Here is a 27,894-nt window from a genome sequence, read left to right on the forward strand (position 1 = left end):
CTCTTGCACAGAACAGCCACCCTGGCTGTGTCCTTTCGAGGCTGATTAAGAGGCATTGTTGTTACAAGAAAAGCACGTACTGTTCTCTATATGCTTGAGAACAACTTGCCTCTTCCTTCAGCACAGATGCTCTTCAGGCTCCTGCTAGGTGTAAACACAGGTACTGAGCTGGGTCCCATCGCAGTCTGCCTACCATCCCAACCCCTGATCTCCTAATGAGCCCTGTCCCACCCCTGCCCACCCCCAAAAATCCCCACCAAAATTTCAGATCTGCAGCACTTGCTAAAACCAAAATCAGCCTGCTGCCTTCCCTGCGGTGCTGGGGTGAGGGACAGTAGAAGAACAGAAACTGGGGCCAGGGTTCTCTCTAGGGTAGAGCTGGGTTCTGGCCTGGCCCTCCACCCTGGGAAGGGACCTTGGGGAACTGTGTTTTCTCCAGACTCTTTAGCCTTCTGGAAGTGACTGAGGCAAGGTCCCTTTGGATTTCTCTCCTAAGCTTCTTACTAACGGGCTCTGAGGCCAAAGCCCTGCTCCAGGGGTTGGAGAGTTGAGTGGAGGAATTCACTTGCTGGTAAGGAAGGCACTGCTGTTCATTTGAGTCTCTGGGCAGAGTATGCCTGCTTTGATCTGGGCAAAACTGGCTTAGGGGAGAACACAGCAGGAACGCCTGCACCAGGCCCTGCCCTCTGGAGTAGCCCCCCAGGTGCTCTGGGGGCTTGTGCCAATGCCAGGAGGTCCTTGTGGCTGAAGCCCTTTTCGGGCTGTGGCCTAGATCTGTCAAGGTCAGGAGGACAAGGTCCTGCCCTGGTCCCAGTGCGGACAGCTCCGAGAGACCAGGGCTCCCTCCTCAGGACTCCCCTCTCGGAGCTCTCCGAGGGGAAGGACAAAGGAAGCTGCAGTGCCAAGTTGCAGATTTTGCCTCAGGCAACTAAATTTATTAGCAAGAAAAAATTTTTGTCAGCCCAGCGCTGACCAACAAAGTACATTGTTAATAAAGGATAACAAATCTGTCACTTAATTCAAAAACATACCTCAAGCAGTTACAACTAAAAATAAAGTTGGATTTTTGTTTAATTTAAAAGCCTCAAAAATAACAAGCAATATGTTTTTAAACATGTAGTAGACACAATTGTCTATTATACAATATACACTGTACACAAGTAGGGCTTGGGCTGGTTGGGGTGGGTGAGATGAGGGGGAGGGATGAGGTTCAGGATGGGAAGGTGTTTTACCTGAATCCAGATTCGAGTTGAAATGCTGTGTCGTTTAGAAAAGAGAATTACTAGAGTGAGAAAAAAATTCATATGCTCATCATTGCCCCCCAAAAACCCTAAACTAAAAGCAGGCATGGGGGAGGTGAGTAACAAGAACAGGAAGAAGGGAGCAATTAAATAAAACTTCTTTAAAGCACACACAATACACAGTGTTCATCATCGGAAGTAGAGTATAAGGCAACGTTCCCCATAGAAAAAGAGGGGAATCAGGGAGTCCGTGGGTAGCTTTACTTTTTAAATAGAAAGTTGGAATGTGCTGGAGGAGAGCTGGGGTGGGGCAGGGGAATGTGGAGTGGAGGCGGCCTCTGGAGCCTCTCCGGAGGTGGAGCTGGATGCCAGTGGTGCCCTGCGTGCAGGGCCCCGGGGCACCCGCAGTGGCTGAGGGGGCCAGGGAGGTGCAGGAGAGGGAGGGGCATGGCACGATGCGACTCCGGCAGTGTTTGGGGGAGGGGGGGCTCACTTTGCTCCTCGATGGAGTGAAATTCACGTTTTTCCTTTGGAAATAAGGGTTCCCACTCGTCCTGGTTTAGAACGTCTCATTGGGCACGGCCACTGTCCACGGTCTGGGCAGGCCGGGAGCTTGTGGTGAGAGGGGAGGGCCAGGGAGGAGCCAAGGGGCTTCAGAAGGAGGTGAGTATGGGGGCGGTAGAGTCCCTTCCTGTGGGGACAGTCGCAGAACAGGAGGGACGGGAGAGGGCGGGCCCAGGGCAGCCGTGGGCCTTCTTTCCTCCAGGGGCCCAGGCAGGACACAGGCAGGGGTCTGCAATCTGCGAGGCCTCCCGCCTCAGTTGGCCTTACAAGTTCTTCGTGACCAGGTGGGTCTTGTAATGCTTGGTGAGGTGGTCACTCCTCATGAAGCGCTTCTGACACTGGGCACACTCGAAGCGTTTGTCCCCTGGGAAGAGGAGATGCCCGTCACTCACAGTGCCATACCCCGGAAAAGGAGGCACACACGTGAGGTGTGAGGGGCACCTGTGAAGCCGTGTCACCGGCCTACCTGCTGCTCACACAGTGCTCTCCGTGATCCACTGATGGGAACCTTTGTCAGTCCTCATCCCCTCCCCGCCATCACCCTCCAGTCTACTTTGTTTCCATTCCTTGTGCTGTGCCAAACACTATACTTGTGCACCTGCACCCAGGACGCTTCCCATGTAGCCTGTCACCTACTTTCTTCTGATCTTCGTCCCTCTGACTAAACCCGGCTCAAAGTCTGCCCCCTCACAGGGAAACCCCACTCCCCTCTGACCTGCCAGACTGAGCCGCACACCCGGGCAGGCTCTGCTGCTGTTCTATTTACTCTGCAGCCTGCAGAGGGTGGGCGTGACCTGCCCCGCCACGCTGGCCAGGAGCCAGAGCTTTGGGCCTCGTGTCCCCAGGCCCAGGACAGGCATCTGCTCACTGGGGGCATCTGCCGGAGCGGCAGTTCTCAAAGCATGTGCTGTGGACCACCGGAGACACCCAGGGCAATCTCGGGTGGCAGATGCATGAACGATTTTCTACTTTATAGTTTTGTATTTGTTTGCCAGTACATTAAAACACTTAGCTATCAACCCAAGCCAGTGATGTGAAAAATAATACTGCACTGGACATAAAAGAGTAAAAATAGTGAAAAAAATAGTAAGTAAAAATAGTGAAGTGATTTAAGGAAAATCATTCGGTAAATGACAGTAGGAAAGGCAATGTGGGATAGTGACTAAGAGCGTGAACTTGGGAGCCAGAGGGCCTGGGTTGAACCAGCTCCACTAGTCACTGGCTGTGTGACCCAGCCCCCGCTCCATGCCTCAGTAAGATGGGCACAATCAAAGTGCCGTCCCCATGGAGTCGTTATGAGGATGACATTAGTTAACGGGTAGAATGTGTAGTCCAGTGCCTGCACAAGATGCCACTGACCGTTAAACACATCTGCAGCTTACGGCAGAAGCCATCAAGGCTGTGCCACGCAACTGACCTCACTCTGGGAAACACTGCAATAAAGGAATGGCTTGCGAGACTTTCCGGGTAGTCCTGCACCCCGAGGAGACAGTCTGTAGCCCTCGCTCAGTGCCGCAGTTCCTTGGCCAGGCCAGGAGTCTCCATGTCGCTGAGGACAATGGAGTGGGGGTGGGGAGAGAGGCAGGGAGCTGAAGTGTGGAGTGGGGGGGCGGGGGCTGGAGGGCACCGCAGGGGAGGGAGCAGACCTGTGTGGGTGCGGGCGTGCCGCTGGAGCTCGTCACTCCGTGTGAACCTCTTCCCACAGAAGAACCAGTTGCAGACAAAGGGCCGCTCGCCAGTGTGCAAGCGCACGTGAGCCCGCAGCAGGGACGTCTTACGGAAAGTCTTGCCGCAGTCAGGGATGTGGCACACGTGCTTCTTCTTGCCCTGCTCTCCAGACCTGGGAATTGGGTTGAGGGTGGGGTGGAGGGAATGGGAAGCAGAGACAGCGGGGAGGTAGAGAGATGGGGGCGGGACAGGATGGAGAGAGGATGTGGGGTCAGGTCGGAGAGCATGGAGCCGCTACCTGGTCCCCACTCTGTCTGTGTCCCAGGGAGGGCTTGGGGAACAGGACACACGCCAGGCTGGCCACCTGGCCCGTCTCCTCAAATCACCTCTTGTCCCCATCCTTGCAGTTGGGACACGTGCAGGCCATGCGGCGCCGCTTCTCCCCAGGCTGGGCCTCTCCAGCCAGGGCCTGTTCCATCTGCAGCTGGATCTGGGTGGGGCTCAGCCCACTGATGGTCAGGTTATTCCCAGAAACATTCTGCACTGTCAGCTGCTGCTGCCCTGTGGGGAGGAGTGGAGCAGAGTTCAGGGTGAGGAAGCCCAAAGGGGCAGAAGAGGGAGCCTGACCCCCTTCTTCCTTCCAGCACATAGTAAGGTTGACAGTCATAGCAGCTAGTATTTTTGAGAGCCTGCTATGTGCCAGATACCATTTTAGAGATCTTAAATGTATCAATACACTTAAGTTTCATAACCCCATGAAATAGGTGCTATCATCCCCCTTTTAAAGGTGAAGAAACTGAGGCTCAAGACCACACATGTAGAACTTGTAGAATCTGGATGGGAACCCAGTCAACTTCAGAGTCAATGCCCAGAACCACTATACTACATAGGCCAAATTCACTTCCAGACGTTGCCCACATGGGTCTTGGAGTGTTTTTCCAGAATCTCCTCCAACCTTAGGCCCTTGTGAGACACCAACTCTGCTCCCAGGGAAGTCTCCAGGGATTTTTGTTAACAGAGGGAGAGTCCGTTCTACGGGCTTTGGAACAAGTCAAGCCCTCTAGGACTTGCATAAAGCCATCAAAGCAGGGGGAGTGCCTGTGGGTGGACTTCTCCCAGGCCACTAAACCAAATGCATAAAGTGCTGGAAATTCATTCAAGGAGGAAGGGAGGAGATTCAGAGAGCTCCCACTACCTTGAAAATTGCCCTTCACCCAGCTAAAGAATGCAACGAACCATTTGTGCTAGGTACCTACAATGTTCCTTTGATTATGTGCAAGGCTGCTTTCATACCGTAAATATCACCAAATGTTACCACTGAACTGAGAAGTGCAGCACAAGCCAGTCCAAAGGCTCCCTCCTTTCCTTCCAACCTTAACTCAAGGCTGCCCATGCCTGGGGCCAGGGGCCTTCCCTCACCGCCAGTATTGGTGATGGTGACAGGCACACCCTGGACCTGGACACCGTTGATGTTGATGGTCTGCATGGCCTGGGCTGCCGCTGCCAGCTGGGCTGCGTTCAGGCTGATGATGCTCCCGGCAGGGGCGATCTTTGGCAGGGGACGCTCTTTCCGGAGAATCGCAGCCGAGTGCTTTTTGCTGGTCCCGCTCAGATGAGCAGCACGGGATGGAGGGCTGCTACAAGTGGTGGTGGAGGTGGTCGCAGCTGTTGCTGGGGAGCCATCCTGGACAAGGACCGTCTGTACCTCACCAGAAGGTGTACGGATGTAGACCTGGGAGGGGCCAGAGAGAAAAAGTCAATGCCCCCTGAGAGCCCTGGCTCCTGCCCCCACCCTTTTTTTGCATTAAAGAATGTTTATATCATCCATTCCCTGGTATAACACTCTTGTCGTGTCCCCTGCATTGGCAGGTGGACTCCCACCCACTGCACCACCAGGGAAGCCCTCCTGCCCCCTTTCAATGCAGCATCATCTCCCTGCCCAAGGGAGAAGTGGGTGCCTTTCTGTCCACCCAAGTCTTCTCCAACTAGCCCAGGCCTACGTTCACCCACTGTTGATGTTCAACAAAAAGGGGTGATGGCATCCCTGTACTAAGCTGACAAATGCCGACTGTTGATTTGAAACAAAACATTTAATTTACTTAGCATGGAAAAATATAATGCCAAATCTCCGAATTGAAGAATGAGATGGCAGGTAAATGATGACCCCACAAAAGATGCGCTGTGAATGCTCATCAAAGAAATGAAAACAGCCTTTAGGAGGCACAATTAGTGGAGAGACTACTGTCTTTCTCCAATTTATACTAACAAAGATGGAACAATAAAACATAATGCTCACTGTAGCTGAGACAGTAGGGAAATAGGCACATGTTCTTACGTCAAGGGGTGTGAAGTGGTCTAGGCTTGCTGGAGGGAAATCTGGGAATATGTGTCCAAAGCCTTTAAAAATATGCATATTAGAGCCTGAGAACGAGAATGAACCGTGTGGTACTGGATGGGGATTAGAGGTATTGATGGAAACTCTTAGGTTTCAATATAAATAGAAAAATATAAATATAAGTGTATGTATATATGTGTGTGCATTTCTGTATCTATCTTGGTGTTACAGATATATGTATAGGTATATTTATGTATACTTCTTAACTGTGTCCACTGAGAAAGGCTGAAAGCAGCAAAACTCCAGGAGCAATGAGCTCACCTAGCACCCATCTCTTAGCTTCTAAATCCCATGTTCCACTAAAAGAAACCAGGGCTCCTTGAGAAATAGCTGATTCGAGGACTCTGGTCAGCGGAAGTACAAGAAGACCTTGGAACACCTCTTATACCAGAAAGTAAGGAAATGCTCAAAGAATGGTGGTGACATGTGAAAAGAACACAAGAGCCAGCTTGGAAGGGCTCCCACTGGCTAAACATAGGATAATTTGAACATCAAAATAACAATACTAATGGATTATAACTCAGTGAATAAAACAGGAACCTATGAATCCATACTGACATAAATAAACAAATGGAGAAGAAAATGATAGAATTTAAAAAACTGTTATCACATCCTCCAATAAAAGGAACTAGGATTCCTAGGACAAATGGTTGATCCCAGGACTGGGGCTGGGAAAATACAAGGAATGAAGTACTGACACTTGCTACAGCATGGATGAACTCAGAAAACGGTGTACTAAGTGAAAGAAGCTAGCTGCAAAAGATCACCTATGGTAAGATTCCATTTACATGAAATGTCCAGAATAGGCAAATCTATAGAGATAGAAAATGGATTAGGGCTTCCCTAGTGGCGCACTGGTTAAGAATCTGCCTGCTAGTGCAGGAGACACGGGTTCGAGCCCTGGTCCAGGAAGATCCCACATGCCGTGGAGCAACTAAGCCCATGTGCCACCACTGCTGAGCCTGCGCTTTAGAGCGCCACAGCTACGGAGCCCATGTGCCTAGAGCCCATGCTCTGCAACAAGAGAAGCCGTCGCAATGAGAAGCCTGCGCACCGCAATGAAGAGTAGCCCCCGCTCGCTGCAACTAGAGAAAGCCCACGTGCAGCAATGAAGACCCAACACAGCCAAAAATAAAAATAAATAAATAAATTTATTTTAAAAAGAAAAGAAAAGAAAAGAAAATGGATTAGTGGTTGCCAGGGCTTGGGGCAAGGGGGAAATGAGGAGTGACCACTAAAGGGGTCTTTCTGAGGTGATGAAAATGTTCTAAAACTAGATAGTGGTGATGGCTGCATAACTCCATGAGTATACTAAAACCCACCCACTGCGTTGTACACTTTAAAAGGGTAAATTTCACAGTATGCGAATACCTCAATAAAGCTGAAAAGGGGACTTCCCTGGTGACACAGTGGTTAAGAATGCGCCTGCCAAGGCAGGGGACACGGGTTAGACCCCTGGTCCAGGAAGATCCCACAACCCGTGGAGCAACTAAACCTGTGTGCCACAACTACTGAGCCCGCATGCCACAACTACTGAAGCCCGCACACCTAGAGCCCATGCTCCAAAACAAGAGAAGCCACCGCAATGAGAAGCACGTGCGCTGCAACGAAGAGTAGCCCCTGCTCTCATCAACTAGAGAAAGCCCGTGTGCAGCAACGAAGACCCAATGCAGCCAAAAATAAATAAATAAAATTTAAATAAATTTATTTTTAAAAAAAGCTGATAAGAAAAAAAAAAGACTGGGAGTATGTCACACAGATGCAAGAGCCAACCAGAAAGAGCTCCAAATGGCCAGAGTTGAAACAATGTGAGCAACAAAATAAATAACGCAGTATTGGATTGTACTCCAAAGTATAAAATAAATATACATGAGTCTCTACTGACATAAATACATGATCGAATAAAAAAATAAATGGTGGGACCTCCCTGGTGGCACAGTGGTTAAGAATCCGCCTGCCAAGGCAGGGGACACGGGTTCAAGCCCTGGTCTGGGAAGATCCCACGTGCCATGGAGCAACTAAGCCCGTGCGCCACAACTCCTGAGCCTGCGCTCTAGAGCCCACGAGCCACAACTACTGAGCCCACATGCTGCAACTACTAAAGCCCGCATGCCTAGAGCCCGTGCTCTGCAACGAGAAGCCCGCATACCGCAATGAAGAGTAGCCCCTGCTCGCCGCAACCAGAGAAAGCCTGTGCACAGCAACGAAGACCCAACACAGCCAAAAATAAATAAATAAATAAATTTATATAAATAAATGAATAAATGGAAAAGAGACAAATCTTCCTTATAGAAGAATTCCAAATAATATTATATAGATACCTTCCCTTCCAGGATGTAGAGCTTAATTCTCACCCCCACTCCCACCCCTGACGATGGGAGACTTAGCAACTTACTTCCAAAGAATTGAGAAAGGGAAAAGTAGCAGCTTTGATGAATGAAGAAACCTGGCAGACACCACCTTAACCAAGTGATAATGGTTAACATCAGGGATGTTACATCATCAGAGATGTTGTATGGACATCATGTACCCCACATATAATGTGATGAAAAGAGGCGTTTCACCTCCGTGGTATTCTTTCCAAAAACCTATAATCCAGCCTGGGGGATATTCTATAGGATACCTGACCAATGTGCCTCTAGTCAAGATCATGGAAAACAAAGACTAAGAAGCTATCCAACCAGAGGGGCCTGGGGAGACATGCCCACAGTGCAATGTGGTATTTGGACGGGATCCTGGAGCAGAAAGAGGACATAACTGATTAATTGATTGGATGGTGACATCCAATCAAGTCTGGAGTTTAGTGAACAGTAACATGCTAATGTCAGTTTCTTAGTTTTGACACGTGTACCCTGGTATGTAAGATGTTTAACAAGGTGGTGGTGGGGGACCAGGTGAGAGGTATAAGACACTCTGTACTACCTTTGCAACTTTTCTGTAAATGTAACTTTTTTGGCCGCACAGCAAGGCATGTTGGATCTTAGTTCACTAACCAGGGATCAAAACCAGGCCCCCTGTGGTGGAAGCGCAGCGTCTTAACCACTGGACCGCCAGGGAAGTCCCATGATAAGAGATTTTTTTAAATTAACTTTTTATTTTAGAATAAGTTACAGGAATTCCCTGGTGGTCCAGTGCTTAAGACTCTGTGCTTCCACTGCAAGGGGCTGGGGTTCGATCCCTGGTCGGGGAACTAAGATCCAACATGCCTTGCAGTCTGGCCAAAAAAAAAAAAATCTCTAACACAGTGAAAGCTACTAAAATAAGCAGGCGAAAGTCTGATAAGGAATGAGATATTTACACAGAAAGTATCTCCTTACAAAATACTAATCCATTACAAAGAGAAAAAAAGTAACTTTAAGGTTCAGAAACCCGCTAAATATCACTTTAATCATCACCAGTACTGAGAGAGATCGAAACCATGCACCTCCTTTTGGGATGCAGTGAGAACACAGCATCACTTCTTTGATATTTCTGCAAAAAAAAGTGTACAACTTGCATCTATCCATGAGGGAACATCACACAAACCTAAACTGAGGAACACTCTACAAAGTAACTGTCCTTTTAAAGTGTCATGGTCATGAACATCAAGTAAAGACTGAGGAACTATTCCAGGTCAAAACAGACTAAGACGACATGACAATTAAATGGAATGTGTGATACTGGATGAGATCCTTTTGCCACAAAGGAATCATTGCGGCAAGTGATGAGCAACCTGAATGGGGTCTCTGTATCAGACGTCAGTGTGTTTCCTTGCTAACTGCCTATGTCTGAAGGTTGTGCTGTTGTCCTCCTTGCGTATAAGAATTACACACTTTCTATAAAGCATTTGGAAGTAACAGAGGCATGGTGGCAAGTTACACTCAAATGATACAGGGGGAAAAGTCACTTGTTTAAAAAAAAATTCTACTGTGATTTTGATTGGGGTTATTTTTGATCCTTGGGTTATTTAGGACTGTGGTTCTCAGTGAAAAGCAAACAAACAAACCTCATGTTATCTCTTAATAAATACACATCTCATCCTCAATTTTCTGGTATGTGCCCCTTTTGCAAATCATTGCTATTTTCTGCATATCTGAAGTTTCTGTTACTAGAACATTTTCTTTCCCACAATGTAGAGCAGAGGTCAACACACTTTATCTGTAAAGGGCAGAGAGTAAATATTTTAGGCTATGCAGGTCATGAGGTCTCTGCTTTGTGGTGCAAAAGCCGCACAAATGGGCATGCCTGTGTTCCAATTACACTTTATTTACAAAAACAGATAGATGGGCCAGATTTGACCTCAGGGCTGAGGATTGCCAATTTCTCTGATACAGGGTATAATACATTTTTTAAAACGTGCATATCCTTTGACCCACTTTTAGGAATTTATTTAGCGATAAGATTAGAAACAGCCTAAATCTACCGTTGGGTAACAGAAAGCACCTCCAGATACCAGAAAACTATGTCATCATCACAAAGTAATGCAGTAGCTAAATCCTTCTGCATACGTATGCCTTTTTCCTTAGGAAGACCTAGTTTTAAGCCCTGCCTCCATCAGTCTCCAGACACAGGACCTCAGGGAAGGGAGGGGAGGCACTGCAGAGAGGAGTTAGCGGGTATCCCTCAGTTCTTCACCTTTAAGGTAGGTCTGATAAGGGAGCCTCACACGTGTTGTAACAAATTACACGATTCATAGAAAACCCCTTGGCAGTATGCAATATGCCAGAAAGGAGGAGGCACTTGAGGGCAGGCCTCAGATTTCCTGTGCATCCGTTACGTCCGCAGCTCAAACTTAAGGGCACTTCTCCACCTGGGAGACTACACAACTCCCTACTTCCGTCACTCACTCTGACGCCTCGGTTCTCTCTACAGACAGCTGGATTGTAAATTCCTCCATGGCAGGAGCTGGTTTTTATATTTAAAAAAATCCTTGTACAATTTTAAGTGTAGCCCCTGCCATACACAAGAGCCAGGGTGGGCCAGGGTGGAGTAAGGACAAAAGCGTAGGTCAGAAATCTAGTTGAATCCTGGCTCTTTTGTCATTTGGGCTCCATGAGAGCTGGATACTGGGTAACTTCTCTGAGTTCCAGGTTCTCCATCTTCAACATGGGCCTAATCTCTGGCATTTACTAGGCTTACACAAAGCACAAAACCTGCTCTGCACAGCCAAATAAATTTTAGTATTACAGCACCTTAATGAACGCCAAAAATAAGCTCCTGTTCAAGTTAGCATCCCAGAAGAATCTATCCTAAATATCCCTGCTATGAAGCTAGGGTGCTTCTTCCTAATTTTTTTTTTTGTCATTAACAATGATCAGCATTTTTCTCATTGGTTTTCTTACTTTACATCAAATTCTATGGTTCTGACTAGAATTTTTTCATTCTTGCTATCATTCGGAGTATGTAATTCTAGAATAAAAAAATAAACTTTATTATTAAAAAGTATGTATCTGCCTGCTACTCATCCCCCTGCCAAAAGACTCTCATAAAGAAAGTTTCCAAAATATAGGTACATAGGCATGTCGCATCTGATTTCTAAAGATAAGCAGTACGTGGCCCTATGAACTGGCAGAAATGGTCACTTATTACCCACCCCAAACAGTACTGACTCCCAACACTCAGGTCAGATCAGGAGATGCATCAGCATCATCTAGGAAAGCAAGCCAATGGGGGTGGAGCATCAGCCGTTTAGAGCTGAGGAGGAGAGGGAGGCGCGTGCAGAGGGTGTGCGTGGTACCTGAGTAGGCGACGGCTCAGCAGCCTGGATCTGAAAGTTCTGGGAGGGCTTCTGGGGGACGGTGGGGAGTGTGGCGGATGCCGCCTGCACCACCCGCAGGGCCTGCTGGGGGATCTGCACTACCTGCTGCTGCTCGGCCTTGGGGGGCACCACCTGGACCTGCTGGACCACAGCGGGCTGGCCCCCACCAGGGCTCTGAACGATGAGCAGGTTGTTTCCTGCCTGGATGATGTTGTCCGCCGTGGTCTCGATCAGCACCGTCTCCACCTGTTCGGTCACGGCCACGGGGGGCTGGGAGGCAGGAAGACTCTTCTTCCTGGCTTTCTTGTTAGTCTTAGACAACGGGGCCGGGGGGCTCTCCGTGAGGAGCTGAGCGGGGGCCCCGGTGTCGCTGGTGTTCACGAGGTTGTTGACAGGCAGAGTAAGTGTCACATTGCCCCCTCCACCTGTCAGCTTCACCACATTGGCCGCGCTCTGCACCGGAGTGGTGGTCGTACTCGACTTCTGGACAGGGGCCGGCTTGATGGGGACAGGCTTGTGACTGGATGGTGAGGGGGTGATGATGGCTTGGTTGGTGCCAGGGATGATCTGGATCTGGTTGGTGAGATTGGGCTGTACCTGGATGGTCTGAGAATTGCTTGCCTGAATCTGAGGGACCGTCTGGTACTGGATACTGGCATTCGATCGGGTCCCTTTGTTGATCATGGTTGGGTTCTGGATAGCGAACACCAGCTGCCCACCAGGATAGGACGCGCTCAGCTGTGACCCCTGAATCTGAAGTATGTTTCCTTTGGAGGACAAGATTCCAAAGCTATTCTTGCCGGGACTGAGAGGGAGAGGGGCAGGTTTGATAGGGACGAGTTTCCGAGGTGCGGGTTGCGGGGGAGCAGGAGGCGTCACTGCAGCTTCAACAGCTGGAGGGCCAATTTTGCTACATGTTGCAGCAAGCAGGGCTAAGGGAGATGGCTGCGAGTCCTGCAAGACACCACGTGGAGAAAAGGAGTGAGACAGGAGGCCTGCTGCCCAGCCGCCCCACCCTTTAAGATCCTCTCCTCTTCGCAGGCTCCCCCCCACCGGCGGGCAGGGAGCCAGCATCCTCTCCGGACAGTGGCCCATCTCCCCTTCCCCACTGGTTTCTCCATTGAGAAATTAAGGGAGAAAGGGTGAGAAATGTCTTTCTCAGGAAGGAACTCCCCAGAAGCACCCCTTGACAGGGTGAACTAACAGCATGGGCTGACCGCTTACTCCCTACTGGTCTATTAGTGTCTAATGAGGACACGGAATCACCCTCAGCTTATAGATGGAGCTCCATTAGCGCACCTTACTGAGTCATCAAGTGAGGAAGGACTGAGGAAGGGAGGGAGGGAAAAAGAAAGGGAGGGGGACAGGAGGAATAAACCCTTTGGAAGAGTGTTTTCCAGTGCTTGGGACATGACTTTTTTGATCAAGGAGGGCTGTTCTTTTGAAGCTACAAGGAAAGAGCCTCCAGGGTGCGGGGACACAGTCTCTGTTTTCCTTTTATGGCCAGTGGGGTCTGGAGGAAAGGACTTGAGTTTCATCCTGCTTTTCCCCCTGACTCAACTGTGGCACCTTAGATGAGTGGCCCTAGTTTCTTAGTTCAGAAAAAGTGGAAAACTGAACCCTCTCTGGTCTCATTGCCTCGGGGAGTTATAGTTAGCCAGGGCAGAGCTCAGATGCGGTCTCATGTCAGCTTCAGTGAGTCCTTCCAGGCTGATGCAGCCCCCAACCCTCAGAGCCCACTGCTCACTCGCCTGGGTGGTGGAGGCGGCAGGCTGCAGGTAGTCACTGGGACTGACAGCGGCAGTGGCAGCCATGCTGGTCTGTGGATCTGTTGGAAGAAAAGAGATAGAGTAATACCCGTGATGCCCGAAAAGAACCCAAGTCCCCTTGCCTCAGATTTTCTTTTTGCCTCTATTTGGGCTGCCTCCCCATGAGAGGTTAATGACCTTTCCCCACACTTCCCCACTCAAGGTTAGCAGCCCTACAACTCTTTCAGTAGATGACCTTCTCCCTTTCTCAGACTCAGCCATCTGAGGCTGTGAGGATAGCGGGTCCTGCCTCTATCGGACCGTCTCCTCCAACCATCATAAAGTCTAGGATAACGTGAAGATAGCGAGATTATAATAACACTGGCTTCAGTAACTACACTGTGCCACCTAATGGAGCCCTCTCTGCCGGGTACTGCTGACTCTCCCCAGCTAGACTGGAACCCCTATACGGTGGGCAGGGGAAGCCCCCAGCTAATCCTGTGGCTCTGACCCAGGCTTCCTGCTCACTCCTCCCGTAGCCAGATGCCAAGCCAGCCTGGGAAAGAAGCATCTCCGGGCCAGGATCCCTGTCGAGGAGGACACACCCACTCCATGCAAAAGTGTTGAGCGCTTTGTGCTCAGCTTTCGCCACATAAGCACAATGGCCCAGGTATAGATTATAGATAGCACACAGGGAATTACTTTAAATGAATTTACAGTTTTACATAGGACAACAGGCATGGCCCCATAGGTATCACCGAGATTAGGAGAGCTGATAACTGAATATAATGAGAATGAAAATATAATAAATTCTATTTTTCCTTAAATGTGTATATATTTCTACATATGAATATAGCACGAAAAAGTCTAAAAACAAAAAGGGGCTAAAATGTTAAAAGCCATTATCTCCTGGTGGTAGGTTTTTTCTTCACTTAAAGAATTTTTCCCTCTGTTTTTCTGTATTTTCTCATTTTCCCCACAACGAATACACTCTACTATACTTGTTTTAAATAAAGGAAAATAAAGAACGTTGAGGAAGTAATGAAAGGAATCTCTACTCTGAACTTAAGTCTGATCTAAGAGAAATACAAGTAAAATGGAAATCAGGAGAATTTGGGGGGAAAGGATCTAAGCCATCTTATAATTTATAAATCACTAAGGAAAAGAACACCAGGCAGAGAGCCGGACTTGTATCTTAGACCTTTGGAAAGTAGGTTTCAGGAGGTACCGAAACAAGAAGGGTATTACTCAGAGACTGGAAGAGGCAGAATGACTCAGGCATGGAGACCCTGCTGGGCATCTGGCAGGAAGAAGACAGAGGTCAGGAAGAAGGCGGAACCACTCACGTTTCAGCTGCCTCTGGCTTCTCTCTTTGGGGGAGTGACTCTTAAATGGGAAAGGTAAAGAAAAGGTAAAGCGGGAACTGCAGCCCAGGACAGGTAAGTACAGTAGGCTCATCAAAGCCTTAAATGGTTTCCAGGCCCTAAGGCCACATGAACTGCACTCCAGAGCAGGGAGACGCTTTGCAGGCACACCTGCAAGCTGTTTGAGGAGCCAGAGGAGAGCTCTGGGCAAAATCGTATATGTGGATCCTGAAATATTACAGACACTGATCCTTAGCAAAATCCTAGAACAAATGCCTGAACAGCAACTACAATTACTGAGGTAAGGAAGCAGTGATCACAAAGAATAAGCGTGGGGTTGCCAAAAACAAGTCATGCTGAACAAACCTGTTTCTTTTTTGGGGGTTTTGGTTGGCTACATCAAGAGAATGGTATACACTGTGTACTTTATAACAACAAGGCATCTGACTGAAATGTTCATAGTATTCTTAGGAACGAGAAGGAAAAGAACTGCAGGCAGGATGATAGTCTGGTTTGGGGGCTAAGCTGAACGTGCCTCCACCTAAGTGCTGAGACCCAGGCCATCCTGAGCAGTTTGCTGCTATGGTGTCAACCAGGGTCTCAAACTACGGGTGCACGCCAGGACCAGGATATGCAGGCTTCTCCTCGGAGGTTCGTGCTTTCTCTACCAGAATGTTTTATTCTTGTGTTTTCACCGTGATGATCATCTTTTAAAAATGAACATGTACTACAGATCGCTGGGTGACTGCTGCTTAACCAAGATTTGCACATTTCTGGGCCTGTGTGTTTACAACTGTACTGGTACCAAGTGGCACCACTCTAACTACATGGGCTAATTAAGACAACTCAATTCTGCACATGTAATTCATGACACATCTGTGCAAAGTGAGGAATGACGGCTCTTCAGAAGCCTGGAAAGACCATGCTGCTGGGCACTAGACACTGCAGGGTTGGCATGCGGAACTCAAGGAGCCCGGATGGCAAGTCTGTGCTGCGCTTACGCTGACAGCAGCAATTTGGGCTCAGTCAACTGTTTTCCTCCCAAAATGATGTTGTTGATTTGACTTCTATTGGCTTTTCTGTAGTTATTTAATTAAATTTTATGGGAACTAGATCTATGAGTTGATAAACAGATTTATATGCATACATAATTAAGGCTGCAGCCTTATAATGAAAACAATCTAAGTTGACTGAAAAACATTTTCCCTTTAGAGCAGTGTTCAAACTACTTAGACCATGAACCACAGTTATAAAAACAATTTACATCAAGACCCAGTGTACGCATATGCACCCCCACACACACTTCCCTGTCCTGTGCTGATGTAATAAGAATTTCCTGAAACAAAATTTGCCCTTGCTACATGTCATGGGCTTTGGTATTTTTCTACTCTATTTCATTTTTTAAAATGCCAGTTGTGACTCACTAAATTGGTTTTGTGCCCTACAGGCTGGAAAACACGGCTTCAAAGCAGTCTCTCCACCACCCAAGTTTGGGAAACCATGCAAAAGACCTAGAAGGCAAATTAACTTTATGGATGTCACAAAACTGAGGACTGTGAACACAATGGGTGTCTGTATTAGGGTTCAAAGAGATCTTAAAAAACTGGTATGTGCAGTGCTTAACAGCATGAGGCTCCAGACCGAAATGAGAATGCAGACTGTGGGATCGCTGGGGCATTCCTCTCCCAGCCTCAGTGCACCGTCTGTAAAACAGAGGTAATGTCACCCTTACAGGATTCTAGGAGGCGTCAGTAATATGAAAAACACTGAGCACACAGGGGGTTATCAATAAATGGTGGTTTAAACTTTGAAGCTGAGTAAACACTGCACTTGGGTTAAGCAAAAAAAAAGAAAAAAAATCATGCATATAGGAGAGGAAGATAGAGCTTAATAGCGGTTCTCATGAGAAAAAGCCCCAGTGGTTTTGACTCAAAGTTAAATGGGAAGCAGTTAGAATCTAGATGTGGTGGCCGAAAAAGCTCCTGCAATCTTGGACTGAATTTCCAAAAGTTCAATCATAGAAGAAAATAATAGTCCTCATCTGCTCTGCACTCGGGCCCCATCTGGAGTGTCAGGTTCCATCCTGAGGGACATTTTGAAAGGGGGATTTTCAAATGGAGCTCGTTCAGAGGAGGGCAGCCATGGTAGTGACCAGGACACCAGAGGAGCGATACCCACCAGGGTGTTTATTCCATACATACGTTCAATGGGTAGACTTTGGGGTGGAAATTTCGGTTTATTAGAGGGGACAACTTTCAAAAGATGGAATCAGTTGCCTCCTGAGGTAATGTTCTCCCTTCTCTGAAATCATTTAGCCAGAGACAGGATGTGTGTCTCTGTCAGAGATGGGATGTCTAGATGGGGTGGGAACTTGGACTAAATGATCTTGTTTGAGAATTTAAACTTGTTTATAATCCTCCAACCGTGTTGCCGATAAAAACACAAGATGAGTTAGCTGCCGGCAGGGCTGGGAAGGGAAGGCAGGGCCTCTCCCAGGAGGTTCCCCTGGGCTTAGGTTCACTTAGCTAAAAATGGTGAATGACTCTCCCTCAGACATCCCCTGTTTTGAAACTGAAGGACACTAGAACAGGACAGAGTGCAAACAAAATGAAAACTGGCCCAGTGCTTATTCACCTCCCTTTCCCATCTCCCTCTCTCGCCCTGCAGTCATTATCACCCTGGACTCAAACTGTCTGGAGACTGGGCTGGGCTAAGAGGCTCTTCAGTTAATAAGTTACAGCAGGGACTTCCCTGGTGGCACAGTGGTTAAGAATCCACCTGCCAATGCAGGGGACAAGGGTTCGAGCCCTGGCCTGGGAAGATCCCACATGCCTCGGAGCAACTAAGCCCGTGCACCACAACTACTGAGCCTGTGCTCTAGAGCCTGCGAGCCACAACTACTGAGCCCACGTGCTGGAACTACTGAAGCCCGCGTGCCGAGAGCCCGTGCTCCGCAAAAAGAGAAGCCACGACAATGAGAAGTCTGCACACCGCAATGAGGAATAGCCCCCACTCACCGCAACTAGAGAAAGCCCATGCAAAGCAATGAAGACCCAACGCAGCCAAAAATCAATCAATCAATCAATAAAATTAAAAAAATAAATAAACTTTGTAAAAAAAAAAGTTACAGCAGAGTCTTGACGCCCTTGCAGACTGTGGGCACTCCACCCACACCATCTTGGTTGGTTTCATTTGCCTTCCCCGCTGGCCCCTGAAATACTCCAGATCTCAAACCAGTGGTTTTAAGTATCTCTCCTAGAGTCACTCAGTTTTGTGGCCCCTGGGCTGTGGACCTGGGCGACTAATCTCCCTGCCACTGCAGAATTATATCCTGGGATTACCCATGAAAGGGAAAAGCAGCATTTCCAATTGGTATTTGGAAATGAACAGTGGTTAAGAAGTAGCATAGATGCCTAACTGCAGGACTATATTCAAAGGTACTTTAGAACCTCGTTAATTTGGAGCCTTATATTTAAAATGTATAATTTGGACATAAATTGGGCTTAGCTTTTCCTTCATACTATTCAAAGCGAGGCTAAATAGTGTATGAAGCCTGCAAAGGGACTCTAAGGCATAGTTAGGGAACTGTTTTATACCACTGCCACTGTTTCAATGGTACCATTTGCTTTTAACAGCAGTTTATATCTGCTCACTGAAACCTACATTTAGCAAGGTTGGTGAGTGGGGTTATTGCATATTCTTGGAAGAAAAGGCTGCATTTCCTTCAGAGTGCTATCATTCAGACTTTCATTAATTTGGGTTGGCTAAAACCTTCTCAACAGTCCTCTGGCTCGTGAAGTTTTACGGTGATTTACTACACAAGCAATAGTTAGCTCTCTTAGGCTGCAAGGAAAATTTCCAAGGCTATCAAACACGGCTTCCAGACAGGGGTTGGGGGGTGTCCAGTGCCTGACAGGACCACACCTGACTTTCCTTTTCCCCATGCTGGAAGCCAATTTAATTCCAAAACCAGGGGAAAAGCATCCCCGAGTGTCCCGGCTTTTGAAGTACATACAGATCGTTCATCTCCACCTCCGTCCCTCCAGCTACAGCTTCCTCCCTTCTCGGCCAAACTTAGTGGAAAAGCTGCCAGCACTTTGCTACCCCCTCCTCTCTCACTTGGACTTTCACCCCAGCTCTCTACTGACACTGCACTTGCCCAGGTCACGAGGGACCTCCTCATTGTTAAATCCAACTGACCCCCTTCAGCAGTTTCTGACCCGTTGACGATTCCCTCCTCTTTGAAATCCTCATGGATTTTCTCCTACCTCTCCGGCCAACTCTTCCCTTTGTGGGCTCCTCTTCCTTTTGCCACCCCTGCAATATGGATGTTCCTCAACATCATCTTTCTCACCCAACACCCATTCCATGAGTGACTGTGCCCACTCACATGGCTTCAGGTACCTTCCACAGGCTGATGACTCCCAGGTCTATGAACTGCCTACATCTGCCCTCTGAGTGACGGACCAGTACATCCAGCCCTCTGTGGGCCTTCCACTTGGGCTGGCCACAGAACTTCCAACACTGAGCTGTCACCTTTGCCCATTCTCTCCCCAGCTTTCTCACCCCCAGCCACCACGGGCCTCCTTCCAGATCCTTGAAGAGCCTCCATCTCTGCCGCTGCCCTTTCCTTGCTTAGAGCTCTCTTCTCTCTTCACTAGCTAATACCCACCTACTCACCCTTCAGGTCTCAGGCAGGTTTTTTTTTCCCCCCAAGAGCCCACTATGTAATGTAACAGGTATGTCATTTCCTCAGAGAGGCCTTCCAGGACTCCTGAGATGAGGTTAACTCCTCTGGTAACTCACCACCCGTTAAATAATCATGGGCTTAATGTCTCTCTTCCACACTCATGGAAGGGTGGCCCAGGTCTGTCTTCACCGCTGAACTGCTACATCAAACCTAACACAGCACAGCAACACTTCAGTGCCTGCAGGCTGAATGAATGATGAATATTTTTGGTTAAACCAGCCTCTCAATCACAAGGAAACCTGAACGCCATCCTCATCACCGTTCAGTCTTCAAGTCCTCCTGGGTCTACCTCCTAAATACAAACCTCTCTCCATCTGCATTATGCTGGCGTTAACCACCTGCGGCCCAAAGTCTTCAAAATGGCCTCCCAGCCTCTGGCCTAGCCACCTCTAATCCAGCCTCCACCAACTGGTCTGAAGACTCTTTTAAAATGTAAATCCCACACAGTTACTCCCCAGATTAAATCCTTCAATAGCTTCCAAAGGATTTTAAGATAACCTTATAAAGGCCCAAACAAGTCACCCCCTCCCTCCCTGCACCTCCCCCTCTCCCACTTTATCTCTTGCCCTTCCAACCCTCCGGACAAACACTTCAGTTTTCTCCATTTCTGGAACTACAACGTGTCCTCTCACTCGGAGCCTAAGCACACTTGCTCCCATTTGTCTGGCCACCTCCGGTCCCTCTTCAGAGCTCATTTATAACTCTCCTGACATCTTCCCTCCTGCTCCCCAAGTCTGGGGCAAGTGCCCCTGCTCTGTGCCAGTGTATATGCCCCACGGCACCCCTCACAGAACTCCCCCCACCCCCATGACGGAGCAGGGAGTGCAGCTGTGTTCTAGGGCTCTCTCCATAGGCTGACTCAGGGAGCAAGCACCACGTAACAGGAAGAGGCCTCACGTGGGACCCCGGAGCCCTGGCCATCAGACTAGGGGCTGTTCCACTGGTCTTTCACTTGAGAATACTACTCTTGAGACAGGGGCTGAGAGAGAAGGGATCCAAAGAAATACCACAACAGCAGGCTCTGGGAAAGAACTTGGCTCAAACTCCACAGCCAGGCCTGGGGGTACTAGGTTTTTATTGCCTCGTGGGGTCCCACCACCCTGGCTATGGCCATCTTGGCTGTCTGCTATGGTATTTCCCCTGGAGGAATTTCACTCTGTGTAGACAGTTCTCCTGTTGGCTATTTTGGCCAGCTCAGTTGGGCCTGAAGCCAACAAAACCGTTCCTAAGCCCAGTCTTTTCCAGTTGCCTAGCCTGGAAGAATTCAGAGCTGGTGAGGGAAAAGCAAGCCACAGCTGGTTTTAGAGAACAAAGTTGGACCTCAAAGGGAGCTGAGAAATGGGCTTAGAGAATCAGCTCAGCTGGAGAAAGGATCAAGAAAGACTCCAAATTGCTCTAAGCATTTCTGAGAAGCAAATCTCCAACAACTATACTAACCATATAAAGAGCTCCTAACAGTAAAAGGAATTTCATGGACTTTTCATGAAATGAGAACAGTTCTGGGTGTGGCTAATGCCACAGGCTAAAGAATGGAGATCTTGTCTCCACCCAGTTATTGAGCCATCCTGTCTTCCCTGTTCCCAACTTTGACCCCCAGCCTCAGCCCTGATGTGAGTCCACAATTTCATCAAGAAGTTAAAATTCCCTTTATAAGCCAAGATCCATTATTTCTCTCCTTTTCAAGCAAAACTCCTTGCAAGGGTCACCCATACTTGCTGTCCCTCATTTCTCTCCTGCTAGTCTTTCTTGAACCTGTTCCAGCTAGCTTGCCCCCTCCCATCCACACGACAAACACTGCTCCCACGACCAGTGACCTCCACGTTGCCAAGTCCGATGGTTAATTCTTAGACCTCAGCTGGTGTTGATCTGACAGCTGGCCCCTCTTATCTTGAAACACTTTCTTCACTTGGCTTGTAGGGTGGCCTCCTATCTCTCCAGCTGCTTCTTCTAAGACTCCTTTGCTGGGTCCTTGTCTCAAACTCTAAATGGTCGGGCTGCTCCAGGGCTCAGTCTTGGGGCCTATTTTTCTTCTGTCTACACCTGTTTGCTGGGGGATTTCATCTAGTCTCAGAGCTTTAGAAACCAATAATATATACAGGTTCTATATAATGACGACTCCCAAACTTATATCTTCAGACTTGTATATCTTACTGCCTACTGACATCTCCACTTGGAGGTACTAATAAGCAACTCAAATCTACCTAGCCCGAAACAGAGCTCCTGTTATCTACCTAATTCTGTGCCTTCTTCTGACTTCCCCACGGCAGTGAATAGAACTCCATCCTTTCAGCTGTTCAGCCCTAAAACCTTGGGAGTCATCCTCGACCCTTCTTTTTTCCACTCTACACTTGTCAGTAAACACTTTCGGCTCTACCTTCAAAATATGTTCACAATCTGATTGCTTTCACAACCACTTCTTGTTAACAACCAGGTTCACGTCCCCATCACCTCTCACTTGGATAAGTGCGAAAGCCTCCTAGCTGGGCTTCTGACCTTGTCCCTGCTGGTTTATTCTCAACACGCATCCAGAGATCCATCAGACTTAAATGAAATCATGTTACTCCTCTGCTCAGAGCCCCCAGTACACTCCGTCTCCCAGTCAAAGTCCACACCATGACACATAAGGGGCCCATGTGACCTCTCTGACTTCTCCCCGTCACTCTCCCTCATTCACCGCTTCAGCCACGCTGGTCTCCCTGCTGTTCCTGAACATGCCAGGTATGGCCCCTCTTCAGGGACTTTGTACTTGCTGTTCTCTCTGCTTGAGTTCTCACCACCCCCTCCCCAGACTGAGCCTGGCTCAATCCCTCCTTTCCTTCAGGGTTTTACTCAGACTACCCTCCCGGACCACCCTATGTAAACCGCTCCTCTCACTTCTCCCGTCCTCTATTTGGTTTTTCCCCTTAGCACTTCTCATTGTCTAGTATCTACTAGTTAGCCTTACTGTCTCCCACTAAGATGTAAGCTTCCTAAAGGCAGGGACTTCTCTCTGCCTTACTTAGTGATGCACCCCCCACCCACCCACCCCACAACCTGGCACACAGCAAGTGCCCGATATATGCTTGTTGAGTGCATAAATGAATGAATCCTGGAGGCTGCAGAGCGGGAGAGCCTGAGTAGAATTTAAGAACCAAAGGAGAAAACCTGCAGACTTGCATATCCTGGCACTAGGCTGGGATCCACTCACCAGGTCAACTCTGCCGATCCAGTCCCAGAAGGAACTCAACCTTGCTAGTCACCTCACACGGGGACAAGAGCCTATGCGTGGACCAGCACGGTCCCGTCTTTCTCCTGGACAGAACTCTCAAAGCACATACCTCATCACCACACACCGGGCACCACATCTCAATGCTTCTTTCAATTAACAAGTACTGGGAAGAAGTTCTTTTCCGAGTGAGTTAAGACAACGTGCGTACCTGCTGTCTGAATACCTCTTATGTGTCTCCACCCTGAATCTCTCTCCTGAAAACGTGACCGTGTCGTTGCTAGTTTGCATCCTATCAGACTGGAAGGGACCCTGGAGAAGTGAGTGGGGACACGGGGCAGCCAGCAGGGGATGGTGAGAACTCATCACTGACAGAAGCAGTCCCAGGAAATGGTACAAAAATACTGGGCCTCAGAACTCTGTCGAAAACAGGAGAAAAAAAAACCAAGACATACTTTTCCCCCCTAAACAATATCATTAGGTACAAACACGTGCTCTCTGCTTTATTTGTGAGCCACTTCACACATTCACCCGGGGCTACGATCGGTTCTGAAATGAGTAGTGACTTCATTTCCCCTGGGACGAGAGGGCTGGCTCACCATTTACTTTTTTGATGGCTGGGAAATGTTTTGGTCTGTTCTGAGGCTAGTCTGAGAAGACTCCCAGTTAGACACTGGCCAGGGGCAGAAATATTCCACATCCAATCACGTGGCCCTGCCTGCTGTCTCTTACTGCCTATTTACACCCTCTGAAAGGCAGCTTTGTGATTCCACCAAGTCCCCTAGGAGAGGTAACAAACACCCCAAAGAGGAAGCTCTGGAGAGAGGACATTTGGGAGTGTGGAGGCCAGTGCCTGCTGGTTCCTGCGCCATTTTCACTGCATGGCTGAGACAAAGAGACCACCTAACAGCCTAAATCACGGCACGGGGACAAACACTTCTCAGTGTGGTGGCGCTTCTGGCTAGGGACAGCATGCAGTTCCGATGTTGAAACAAACTATAGCTCGGGGAAATGGCCAAAGGAAGGATTCAAACAGCTGGGTCTGCAAGCACGTTCTTCCTGTGACACAAACAGCCCTGACATCTCAACACTGCTCGGAGCTGCTCACAGAGGGTAAACTGAGAAGCAGCAAAACAGGGCACTTAGCTCTTTATACTCCTCTGCTCCTGAGTGGAGCTCATCTCCCAAGAGCATGCCAGCTTGAAGCCCATCCTGATGAGAAGCAATCCCCTATGCTAGTGGCGGCCTCAGAGCATCGGCAAAGAGCGCGACCTAGACGTGCAGTGAAGTGGTAGCGTCCCTCAGGCTGCCAGTGCTGACTCTGCTTGCTCCTGGGCTCTCTTCTCAGCCTCGAGTGAGGCAGTAGAAAAATCAGTTTTCCATTCTGGAATCCTGTCAACTGGAACAAATCAACCAGTACTACCTGGGAACATCTCCACAAGGGCAGTCTCTAACCTCCTTCCTACTCAAGCGGACAGTGCCCTTGAGTTAGGAATGCCCCACGTTTTTACCCACTTCATTCATCTTTCCACCCAGCTCCAACAGATAACTGACAGCAAAGTGATACCTCCCCACCCTGAGGTCTCCTAAGAGAATGCTGCTAGCCAAAAACAGATCTGATAACCGAGGAAGTAGTTCTTCAGAGAGAAAGAGACTTTCAACTATGTTCAGAAATATAAAGATCTAAGTGCTGGGCGCTATGAAGGAAGAAATAAAGAGAAAGCTTCTTTCCCTTCCTTCAGCAGAAGGAAGTCACAAGAGGAGTTGCACGTGGATCCAAACAAAAGCAAAGCAAAAGCATCAACAAGTGTATCCACAACGGTGTCCACTTCTCAGCCCATCTTGGCTTCCAGCCCACCATGAAGCCAAGTGTCCTGGCTTAGAGCTTGCTGGGAAGACGTTCACAAACCCAGTTAAGCTGCTCACAGGGACACTCCAGATTTATCACCCAATACACTCACAAGGAAATACTGGAGTTTCTCCAAATAGATTTTGCTCTAAGTCTGCAGCCCACGAGGTTTCAGACCGGACAATGTAATCATTTAAACTCAGAAGTGTTCACATCTCTACATTTTCTGATACTCTACACACCCAGTGTTTCTCTGCATCTTTCATTCTGTGGCTGTTGTTCCATCTCCTCCAAAATAATTCCTAAGTTTTTCAATCTTTGGAAGTAAGGCTTCCAATTTGCGTGTCTACAGAGAAGGGGTAAAGGTAAGTCTTAGAAGAACATGCTACATTTCCATCATATAGATGGGAGTGGGCAAGGTCTAGAAGACTGCTAAACCCAAGCCAATAGCCAATACCAGGGTCTACTGGTTAGCTGCAACAAGCTTAAATGTTTTCAAAAAGGCCCTGGTTGGGCAATACTTGCGTAAAGCAAGCTTGGGAATGATCACATACCTATAGCAAAGAACTGTTTAGGGTACAAGAGACTATGCAACTTCTCTGAAAGGCTGCTATTCATCAACAGAAGAACTAGAAATTTCAAGGCCAAAGATATCAAAATGAACTGTCCTCTCTGATGTTATGCCATGAGGTTCCTTCCCCCAGGCATTTGCTACAATCTTCTTAAAGCTTCTTCTCTCCTCTGACAAGCCTCCAGAGGCCCAAACTTAATAGAATCTGAGAGAAAAGAGCCTGCCGGTCTATGTGCTGTCAACAGTGAGGCCAAACTCTTCCTCCTTCCTCCTGGAGTCAGTTCTCCCTGCTGAGCAGTCAGGTGACGCTCCAATTATGAACTAACTCTACTTGGGTCTCCTTGGCAAAGAGACTGTGTCTTTAGCAGCCTAGCTCAGGGGGCTCGTAATTATGTCAGACCAGCTTATTTTTTTTTCTTCTCTCTTTTTTTTTTTGTTGTCATTGCTGCTTTTTTTTTTTTTTTTTTTTTTTTTTTTTAGTACGCGGGCCTCTCACTGTTGTGGCCTCTCCCATTGCAGAGCACAGGCTCCAGACGCACAGGCTTAGCAGCCATGGCTCACAGGCCCAGCCTCCGCGGTATGTGGGATCTTCCCAGACCGGGGCACGAACCCGTGTCCCCTGCATCGGCAGGCAGACTCTCAACCACTGCGCCACCAGGGAAGCCCTGTTGTTGCTGCTTTTAAACAAAGAGGTTACGCCTCTGTACAACCAAGTGGAAGAACCAGAATTAGAAAACTTACCAATCGCCCCAGCCAATGAGAATCCATTTCCAACAGGTATTAATGCCTGTTAGAAGCCACTGGAACAATGACATCATCAGCCCAATTGATAGGTTGTCTGACAGATTCGCCCCCTTCATCGCACACAAGAATTTAAAACAAAACAAGACACTGCAGTTATATTCATTATTGCAGACACCAGGTTTGTGTTATCAAATCAAAATTACTCCTGTGGTGTGGACTCCACCACCATTCCCTGCAAAGCCTAACTGTGAGCTGGCCAACACCCTAAACTTTCTAGCCCAAAAACTCTTATCCAAAATACCAACTCAACATTTAGCCCTCCACTGTGATACTTAGTGCCTTCTCTGGTACAGCATGCAAGTTTTAGACAGTGCATGCCAGTGTACCTTGCAACAATCATCACCCTTCTATCTGCAACGAAACCCATGTCATGGGGGACCATGGGCCAATTGTTTAAAGCAGAACTCCCTCCCTCCCTTTTTCTAAGAAAACAAATAAGTGAGCAAGAAGTAGCCTCAGAAGAAACAAACTGCGGGAGAATGTGCACTGAGAAAAGCCGGACTGAGTCCCTCTGGATCAAGTTAATTAAGAAACAATTAGACATGACAGTATATTGGAATCAAAACCAAGGAATGAAGTGAGGACGAGTTTCTCAATTGCCCAGAGGAGAAGACGCAGTTCCTTTTCATCTAAAATTAGAAAGCCACCAGGAACATAAGCCAAGAAGCATGGGTAGGAGGCTGAGAACCGTAATGGGGACGAAGGTGGGGTGGAGGAAGAAAGTAAGTATCCATTTTGTTTTATTTCTTCTATCATTCCTTAGGTTTGCTCCTGGCCTTTGGGATTCAGCAGTCCCCTCCCTCCCCCGCCTGGGATGTCTGGTAACAGGCTGGGAACTCTGTCAACAAGTTCTTAAACGTTTCACAATTCTGCAAAGAGCTGGCAGATAATCTAGTTGGAGGTTCAAGGATGCAAGTGAAAATATTAAAAGGAGGTTTCTGCCCACTCCGCAGTCTCAGGCGAGAGGTCATCTGCCTAGGGAGTGCCCTCGTGTCCTGACACCATCTCTCGACTGGGATACATCGCTAACTAGGTTGGCTTCCACACCCAGCAGTGCCCATGTGGTTGGTGCCATCGGAATTTCAAGCATTCCCCCGCCCCTCTCTGCACACGGGAGAACCTTGAATTGCGGATGGGCACCTAGAGTTAGAGTGCAAGAGGGTCCCCGAACACAGAACAAGCGCACAGGACGTCGACCGCCTCCTCAGAGCAGACCGAGGCAACGTCCCCGGGCCTGGTAGCGCTGACGCGTGTCGGCCACCGGGCGGAGGTGGTGCCAGGCCCGCCCCGGGTGCCCGATCCTCTCGCCAGCCCCCGGAAGCGCCGCCCTCCAGCCCAGCGGGCTCGGAGGGGGCGGGGAGTCGAACGCCCCCTTCCGGGTGCCTCCGCCTGGCTGGCCAGCCCCGCTCCTCCTCCGGGCGGGAATCCTCCCTCCCCGCCCCTCCCGGAGCCGGGCCCCGGCGCCAGGCCCGGCCCCAGGGGGGAACCCCCAGCCCCGGCTCCTCCTCCCTGCGGCTTCTGCCCGTCTTCCCGACTCTTGAGAGCCGGGAAGACCCCGCCGGCAGCGGCCAGGACCCACCGCTCATTACGACATCTTCCTCCCTGGCCTCCGCCGCCTCCGCCGCCACCGAGAGCCTGACACCGCCCGCTTAGCACCCGCCAATCCCGGAGCCCGCCACCGGCCGAGCGACGGCAGCGTTCACCAATAAGAGTTCGGTACATTGGGGACCGACAGCACCACCAACCAATCAAAGAGAGGCACCTAGAGCGACGTTGGTTTGGCCAATAGAACTGTGAAATGTCACTGATGGACGGTAGAGCGCGCCAACCGGAAGCCTACTGAAGAGTGAACGACATGTTCGCCAGCCAACTGGCGGGAGGCAAAGTCCCGCCTACAAGGTAGTTGATGGACAGCAACAGGAAGCTGGATGGGGCGGGGCTTAGCTGAGGAGTGGTTTTGTATTGGTCGTGGTTGACCTTCCACCCACCTCTAACCCA

At 48.9% G+C, this 27,894-nt stretch overlaps 1 protein-coding gene across 5 annotated transcripts; it reads right to left on the reverse strand.

Annotated features, from left to right (window-relative positions):
* Window positions 1–1,053: 1,053 nt before the first annotated feature.
* Window positions 1,054–27,530, reverse strand: SP2 (Sp2 transcription factor). 5 transcript variants are annotated; one of them, XM_060134316.1, is made up of 8 exons: window positions 27,476–27,530; window positions 13,357–13,433; window positions 11,708–12,559; window positions 8,018–8,059; window positions 4,893–5,205; window positions 3,860–4,034; window positions 3,452–3,645; window positions 1,054–2,169 (listed from the first exon to the last, which is right to left on the reverse strand). In XM_060134316.1, the coding sequence occupies exons 1-8, from the start codon at window positions 27,480–27,482 to the stop codon at window positions 2,069–2,071; spliced, it is 1,761 nt and encodes a 586-aa protein (XP_059990299.1). In that variant the 5' UTR covers window positions 27,483–27,530; the 3' UTR covers window positions 1,054–2,068. The 5 variants fall into 5 exon arrangements, with proteins under 5 accessions (XP_059990299.1, XP_059990296.1, XP_059990300.1 ...); XM_060134313.1 differs by lacking the exon at window positions 8,018–8,059 and adding an exon at window positions 25,834–25,946 and having other exon boundaries at window positions 11,585–12,559; window positions 27,476–27,499; XM_060134317.1 differs by lacking the exon at window positions 8,018–8,059.
* Between the last annotated feature and the right edge of the window lie 364 nt (window positions 27,531–27,894).

Source organism: Lagenorhynchus albirostris, chromosome 20 (assembly GCF_949774975.1).
Source record: "Lagenorhynchus albirostris chromosome 20, mLagAlb1.1, whole genome shotgun sequence".
In the NCBI taxonomy this organism is placed as follows: domain Eukaryota; kingdom Metazoa; phylum Chordata; class Mammalia; order Artiodactyla; family Delphinidae; genus Lagenorhynchus; species Lagenorhynchus albirostris.